The sequence below is a fragment of the Chrysemys picta genome, chromosome 20, assembly GCF_011386835.1.
Source record: "Chrysemys picta bellii isolate R12L10 chromosome 20, ASM1138683v2, whole genome shotgun sequence".
NCBI classification, from domain to species: Eukaryota; Metazoa; Chordata; order Testudines; family Emydidae; genus Chrysemys; species Chrysemys picta.
The window spans coordinates 1400144-1407528 of record NC_088810.1 but is presented as its reverse complement, the minus strand read 5'-3'; the positions used below and the strand labels follow the sequence as shown (position 1 = coordinate 1407528).

General features: G+C 69.1%; 1 protein-coding gene across 1 annotated transcript; it reads left to right on the top strand.

Annotated features, from left to right (window-relative positions):
* The first annotated feature begins 346 nt into the window (after positions 1 to 346).
* LOC101936242 (cell surface glycoprotein MUC18-like) lies at positions 347 to 6067 on the top strand. The gene is made up of 8 exons (XM_065573625.1): positions 347 to 638; positions 1549 to 1676; positions 2424 to 2625; positions 3136 to 3278; positions 3943 to 4108; positions 4197 to 4329; positions 5031 to 5145; positions 5250 to 6067. Exons 1-7 carry the CDS (start codon positions 578 to 580, stop codon positions 5119 to 5121), a joined length of 924 nt encoding a protein of 307 aa, XP_065429697.1. The 5' UTR covers positions 347 to 577; the 3' UTR covers positions 5122 to 5145; positions 5250 to 6067.
* Positions 6068 to 7385: the final 1318 nt, after the last annotated feature.

Here is a 7385-nt window from a genome sequence, read left to right as displayed (position 1 = left end):
CCCCTTCCCCACGGGGGGGGGATTTTTGCAGCAGCGGCTTCCCCTGGGTCACCCCGGCACAGAAATTCCCATGGGGGGGGGGTCCTAGGATTGCCCCAAATGCCTGGGTCAGCCGGTGCCCCCCCCCCAGCCCTGCCGGTGCCCCTCACTCCCGACCTGCAGCCCCCCCCAGCTCTGCCGGTGCCCCTCACTCCCGACCTGCAGCCCCCCCCCCAGCTCTGCCGGTGCCCCTCACTCCCGACCTGCAGCCCCCCCCCCCCAGCTCTGCCGGTGCCCCTCACTCCCGACCCGCAGCCCCTGCCAGCCCAGCCCTGGGCTCCCCCCCCCCCACACACAAATGTTGTGTGTTGGAATTGCACCATCGCGTGCAGTTGCTGGGAGTCAGTTACAGGCGGTTTTTTATTGACTTTCCGCCCCCGGGAGGGGCCTGGGCCCTGCGTCTCTGCTCGGTCCCCCCCCCCGCAGGTGCACTGGGGGCAGGGTTCGAGGCAGGCGGAACCCCGGCTCCCCCCCCGGCCTTCCTGCTTCTGCTGCAAACACGGAAGCCGGAGGCCAGAGTCTGCCGGAGCCTGCTGCCATGGCCCTGCCAGGCCCCCTGCTCCTGCTCGCCGCCCTCGCCCTGCGCTGGGCCCACGGGGGTGAGTGGGGCAGAGCCGCGCCCCATCTGCGGCCTCCCTTCCCCGCGGGGGGCTGGGGCTCCTTCCCCCCAACACCTGCCCCGTTAGGCCTGTGCTACCAAACGGGCTCGGTCGGGGCAGGCGAGCCCACCGCGCTTGGGGGCAGCAGGGTTGGGGGAGCTGTCCCCTCTAGGGGGTGCTGGCTTTCCCCCCTCGGCCCCAGGGCGGGGACTGGCTGTCCCCGGGGGGTTGGGAACGGGACATGGGGCCTGTCCCCTCTAGGGGGTGCTGGCTTTCCCCCCTCGGCCCCAGGGCGGGAACTGGCTGTCCCCAGGGGGTTGGGAACGGGACATGGGGCCTGTCCCCTCTAGGGGGTGCTGGCTTTCCCCCCTCGGCCCCAGGGCGGGGACTGGCTGTCCCCGGGGGGTTGGGAACGGGACATGGGGCCTGTCCCCTCTAGGGGGTGCTGGCTTTTCCCCCTCGGCCCCAGGGCGGGGACTGGCTGTCCCCGGGGGGTGGGGAACGGGACATGGGGTCTGTCCCGTCTAGGGGGTGCTGGCTTTCCCCCCTCGGCCCCAGGGCGGGGACTGGCTGTCCCCGGGGGGTTGGGAACGAGACATGGGGTCTGTCCCCTCTAGGGGATGCTGGCTTTCCCCCCTCAGCCCCAGGGCGGGGACTGGCTGTCCCCGGGGGGTGGGGAACGGGACATGGGGCCTGTCCCCTCTAGGGGGCGCCGGCTCTCATCCGGCCCCAGGGCGGGGACTGGCTGTCCCCGGGGGGTTTGGAACGGGACATGGGGCCTGTCCCGTCTAGGGGGCGCCGGCTTTTCCCCCTCGGCCCCAGGGCGGGGACTGGCCGTCCCCGGGGGGGTTGGGAATGGGGCCTTTCCCCTCTGGGGGGCACTTAGACTGTGCCCCATGGACTGTTCCAGAGATACCCACCGTCCGCCTGATTGACCAAGAGGGCCCGATCCTGGAGGGCAGCTACGTGACCCTGGAGTGTCTGACGGACGAGGCCGGAGCTGACATGAGCCAATTCACCTTCCAGAAATACAGTCGGGTCAGGATGCCCCCCCCCCCCTCCAGCCCTGCCCCGCCAGGGACGAACCTGCCCCTCACCCAACACTAAGGGGTGCCAAGCTGCAGGGGGTGTGGCGGGGGGTCAGCAGGCCCGGGGTCTGTGCCACGGGGGGCAAGGCAGGGGGGTCTGTAGGGGGCACCGTGGGGCAGGCCGGGGGTCCATGCCACGGAGGGCAGGGGGTCCGTGGAGCAGGCAGGGGGTCCATGGGGGCACCGTGGGACAAGCTGGGGGTCTAGGGGGTGCCGTGGGGCAGGCCGGGGGTCCATGCCATGGGGAGCAGGGGGTCTGTGGAGCAGGCAGGGGGTTCATGGGGGCACCGTGGGGCAGGGCGGGGGTCCATGGGGGCACCGTGGGACAAGCTGGGGGTCCAGGGGGCACCGTGGGGCAGGCCAGGGGTCCATGGGGGCACCGTGGGACAAGCTGGGGGTCCAGGGGGCGCCGTGGGGCAGGCCGGGGGTCCATGGGGGCACCGTGGGACAAGCTGGGGGTCCAGGGGACGCCGTGGGGCAGGGCAGGGGTCCATGGGGGCACCGTGGGACAAGCTGGGGGTCCAGGGGGCGCCGTGAGACAAGCTGGGGGTCCAGGGGGCGCCGTGGGGCAGGGCGGGGGTCCATGGGGGCACCGTGGGACAAGCTGGGGGTCCAGGGGGCGCCATGGGGCAGGCCGGGGGTCCATGGGGGACAGCCTGTCGGGGTTTAACGGTGACACCGGGGCGTCTCTCCGCAGTGGCTCCACTCCTGGGTCTCCCTGGACAATCCCGACCGGCTCCGCTGCTGGTTCTTCGACGTGAACGTGACGCGGGCGGACGGGCGCCTCCTGCTGGCCATCAGCGCCCTGCAGTCCTGGCACGCCGGGGCCTACCGCTGCGTGGCCGCCAACAGCACCGGCAACGCCACGGCCTCCGCCGAGCTCCGCCTGCACGTGGAGTGTGGGTGGCGCCCGCCCCGGGGCCCCTACGCCCGGGCTGGGGGGCCCTGTCCCCCAGATCCACCCGCTGTCGCTGAGACCTGGCCCCTCGTTACACAAATGAATCTGGGGGACACACGTGTCTGTCTCTTGGGGGGCCATGGGGGGTTACCCCGGTTATATTTGAGCATAACACCCCCCCAATTTGCCCCTTGCCCCCCCCAGGCTGGGTGGGAGGAGATGGACGGGGGGGGTCACGGGTGCAGCAGGGAGCCCAGAGTGGGGAAATGGCATCAGTTTGGGGGTGCGTGTATGGGGTAGGTGGGAGAGGGGTACAATGCCCAGCGTGGAGGGGGCAGTTTGATGCGGGGTGTCTGCTCCCCACAGCTAGAAGTGGGGTACAGAGGGACACCCCAATTGTAACCCTGGGGCAGGAGGGTGGTTAACTCTCCGCCAGCTGGTGGGTGGGAGGGATCAAGGATTTCGCGGCACGGCGCCAGCGGGGTCTGATGCAACGTGTCCCCCCCCCCAGATCTGCGGAGCGTCTTCGTGACCCGTGCCCACACGTGGTGCGGGACCGTGGGCGACGCCGTGGCCGTGCTGGAGGGCGAGGACCTGGAGCTGCAGTGCTCGGCTGACGCCTCCCAGCCCCCCCAGTATGAGTGGAGCCGCCAGGTGAGGGGCTGGGCAGACCCCCCAAGCAATGGGGGGGGATCATACCCCCAAAATATCAAGGATGGATGTGGGGTGTCACACAGTAGACCCAGCAGGAGGGTGCCAGCGGGCAGGAAGCGGGGGGCTCAGCAGGGGGCGCTGTGGGGCAGGGAACGGGGGGCTCAGTAGGGAACACCATGGGGCAGGGAGTCAACGGGTGCCGTGGGGCAGGGACCGGGGTGGAGGGTCAGCAGGGGGCACTGTGGGGCAGGGAGCGGGTGGAGGGTCAGCAGGGACGCCGTGGGGCAGGGAACGGGGGGCTCAGTAGGGAGCACCGTGGGGCAGGGAGTCAGCAGGGGTGCTGTGGGGCAGGGTCCGGGGTGGAGGATCAGCAGGGGGCACTGTGGGGCAGGGAGCGGGCGGAGGGTCAGCAGGGACGCTGTGGGGCAGGGAACGGGGGGCTCAGTAGGGAGCACCGTGGGGCAGGGGGTCAGCAGGGGTGCTGTGGGGCAGGGAGCGGGGTGGAGGGTCAGCAGGGGGCACTGTGGGGCAGGGAGCGGGCGGAGGGTCAGCAGGGACGCTGTGGGGCAGGGAACGGGGGGCTCAGTAGGGAGCACCGTGGGGCAGGGGGTCAGCAGGGGTGCCGTGTATGTCCCTGCCCCCTAAGCGGCTGTCCTCATTGCAGGGGGACGACTGGGTGGTGGCGTCCAGCACGCTGACCCTGCCCCACGTGAGCCGGGAGCAGGCCGGGACCTACGTGTGCCGGGCCCAGCACCCCAGCCTGCCCCACCTGGCGCGCAGCCGGGCCGTGCGGCTGGACGTGGAGGGGGCGCAGAGCAGCTACCGGCTGGGTGAGTCGGGGGGGTCCCCCCGCCACGCCCCCCCCCCCCGCGGGCTCTGTCTCGCCCGCCCCACGCTGACCCCTCTCTCTGCCCCCAGAGCCGGGCCTGGACCTGAGCCCCCCCATGCTGCTGGTGGCCGTGGGGCTGCCGGCCCTGCTGCTCCTGCTGCTGGTGCTGGCGCTCGGCGTCTTCGTCCTGCGGCGCCGCCAGGCCGCCAAGATCCCAGCCGGGTGAGTCGGGGGGGGCCGGGTGTGGGGCCGGGCGCGGGGTCTGTCCACCAGGGGGCGCCAGGCCAGATCCGCCCACGGGGCCGGGCCAGATCCACCCACGGGGCTGGGTGCGGGGTCTGTCCACCAGGGGGCGCCGGGACTGATCTGCCCACGGGGCCGGGTGCGGGGTCTGTCCACCAGGGGGCGCCGGGCCAGATCCGCCCACGGGGCCGGGCGCGGGGGTCTGTCCACCAGGGGGCGCCGGGCCAGATCTGCCCACAGGGCCGGGCGCGGGGTCTGTCCACCAGGGGGCGCCGGGCCAGATCCGCCCACGGGGCCGGGCCCGGGGTGTGTCCTCCAGGGGGCGCCAGGTCTGATCCAGCCCCATAGCGGGGGCTGGGGGGGGGAGGGGGACAGGGAATGTGACATGGGGCTGAATCTCCCCATCTCTTCGGGCCCTTTGATTTATTGAATCCCCGGCTGTTGGTGCCCGACTTCGGCGCCTCAGTAGTTCGTGGCGAAGGGACGGGGGGGGATCTGGGGGTTCACGGGGGGGGTTCTTCGCTCTTCATTTCCCCTCCCCCAGTTTGGTCCCAGGAAGATTTGGGGGGCGCGGGGGGAGCTAATGGGGGTCTCCCTGCAGGGAAGGTGGAATGGGGAATGGGATCCCGGGGGCTGGGTTTGGGGGTGTCACTCACCCGGGCTGTCTGTCCCCCGTTCAGGGAGGAGCCCGGCCAGCGCACCCCGATCTACAAAGGCAGCCTGGAGTCGGTGCCCTCGGCCGCGGGGGACCAGCAGCCCCTGGTGCTGTGAGCTGGGCCCTGCCGCCCGGAACAGGTACGGGATTCGCTCCTCCCATGATCCTTTGGGGACTGCAGCCCCCCCCCCACGGGACCCCGATTTCTCACCCCCCCATTGAAATCTCTCTTCTCCCCCCCCAGGCAGAACCGCACCAGCCGTCGCCGACGAGATTCAGCCACTTCTGTAATCAGCGGGGGGGAGGGGCGGGGTTATGGGGGGCAGGAAATTATTGGGGGCTCAGCTGCGTTTTCTGAGGGGGGGATTGTTATGGGGCGGTTTCTATACTTCGTTGATGCAGATAGAGCTAGTGGGGGGGGGGGGGATGCTCTGGATGGAGGGGGCTGATATCATTATTTTGGGGGTGGGGTGGATCTTGGGGGGGGCTGGGGCAGTGTGACCAGCCCAGCTCCCCATGAAGTTCAGGAGCCCCCCCCCGGGTGGTCACTTTTGGGGGCTCTGATTTTCGGGGGCTGGGAGCCACCCCCCAGTTTTGTAATGGGGGTGCTGTTCATGGAACCCTCCCAAAATGCAAACCTCCCGCCACCCCCAAATTCACTCTGCAGGGGTCACCAGTCCAGAGACCCCCCAATCTCCAGAGGCCTGGTTCCCCCCCCAACAGCTAAACTGAGTTAATTTGCTTTTTTAATGGGGAGCCTGTAATCAATGTGCTGGGGGAGGGGCTAGGGCAGCCTGGTCCCAGTTTGGGGGACCCCCCAATGCCGATTCCCTGCAATCTGCTCTCACCCCTTTGCTTTCATCTCCCCTGCGTGTGTAAATCCTTGTGGGGCCGGGGGCTGTAGTGTTATTTCCGGGCGGGGGTGGGGGGGTTGAGTTCTTAGGGCTATTGCTTAACATCTGGGTATTGTAGTTCGGGGGGGGGGCTGGCCCTTTAAATGGGGGGGGAGCATGGGCCAGCCCCCCAGCTTAAACGGGATTAAAATGATACTTTAAAACTCTGGACGCGAGTGCTGCCGTTTGAATAACCTCCCCCCTGCCATGGGGCTGGGGGGCGGGATTGAGGGGCACCAGCAGGGCTTGGAGTCTGTCATTGCCCCTAAACCCCACTCCCCTCCCAGAGCAGGGGAGAGATCCCAGGAGTCCTGGCTCCCAGCCCCCCCCCCCCCCCCCCCGCACTCCCATCCCAGAGCTGGGGAGAGAACCCAGGTGTCCTGGCTCCCAGCCCCCGCCCCTTGCTATCTGGGGCCCTGCCCTGTGCCCCAGCCATGGGGAGGTTGCGGGGGTGTGGGTCCCACTGCTCCTGTTCTCAGCCGCGAGTCTGGAGGGAGGTCCTGTGATTGCGGGGGGGGGGGGGGTGATTTTTCTTCAGCCCCCTTGGGATTTTGCCTCGAAGAATCCCGGGATCTCACTCAACCAAAGCTGTGACTTTTAGGCCCCTGATTGACACTTTCTGAAGGGGGGGGACAGGGGGGCCCCCCGGGACGGACCCCACAGACCAGGTCTCTGCCCCCACTCAGGTTAAAAGAATTAATCGGGGAGTTTATTGAAGTATCAAAGGCGGTTAAAAGGCGACAGATATTTACATATATATTAACGTTCAGGCTGCGGTGGGGGCGGGGGAACAGTCTCGGAGTGGGGGGGCTGCCCCCCCACAGAGCCCCCTCCCCGCACCCCGGTTATATATTAATAATTATATCTCCCATTCGTTTCCCCTCTCCCCTCCCGCGACACACACGCTAGAAACTAACCTCGAGCCAGAGACGGGGCTGGGACCCCCCTGGGGGTTCTTCTGGACAAAGGGGGGGCTGGGGGGCAGTCAGGGACGTGGGGGCTCAGAGGGGATCAGGGAGGAGATGCCCACACTGGAGACGCAGCCCCTGTGGGGTAGGGCATGGGGGGCCGGTTATACAGGGACCCCTCGCCCGGTGCAGGACACGGCCCCTTGGGTGGGGCGGGTTATGGGGGGAACCCTCCCCGGGCGCAGGACACAGCACCTCTGGGGTGGGGCAGGGGCAGGTTATATGGGGACCCCTCGCCCGGCGCAGGACACGGCCCCTCTGGGGGTGGGGGGGGGCGGGTTATGGGGGGACCCCTCGTCTGGCGCTGGGAGGGGGATGGGGGGCGTGACAGGGAAGTTCTTTCCCAGTGTAACTGGGGAATTTCAGTGCCCAGGGTGGGGGGTGGCACTGACTGGGGGAGCCAGCGAGCCCCACCCCCACCCCGGCAGCACCCCCAGCGCTGGGGGCAGCCGAGGGGCTGGTGCATTGGGGGCAGGAGGGTGAAATCAGATTTGCCCTATTCACCCCCTCTGGCCCCAT

Excerpts from the sequence above, each read along its gene's own strand:
- LOC101936242 (XM_065573625.1), top strand. The coding sequence starts at position 578 with ATGGCCCTGCCAGGCCCCCTGCTCCTGCTCGCCGCCCTCGCCCTGCGC. Across the intron at positions 2,626-3,135 it reads GCTCCGCCTGCACGTGGAGT|ATCTGCGGAGCGTCTTCGTG; the intron begins GTGGGTGGCGCC and ends CCCCCCCCCCAG. Across the intron at positions 4,109-4,196 it reads GCAGAGCAGCTACCGGCTGG|AGCCGGGCCTGGACCTGAGC; the intron begins GTGAGTCGGGGG and ends CTCTGCCCCCAG.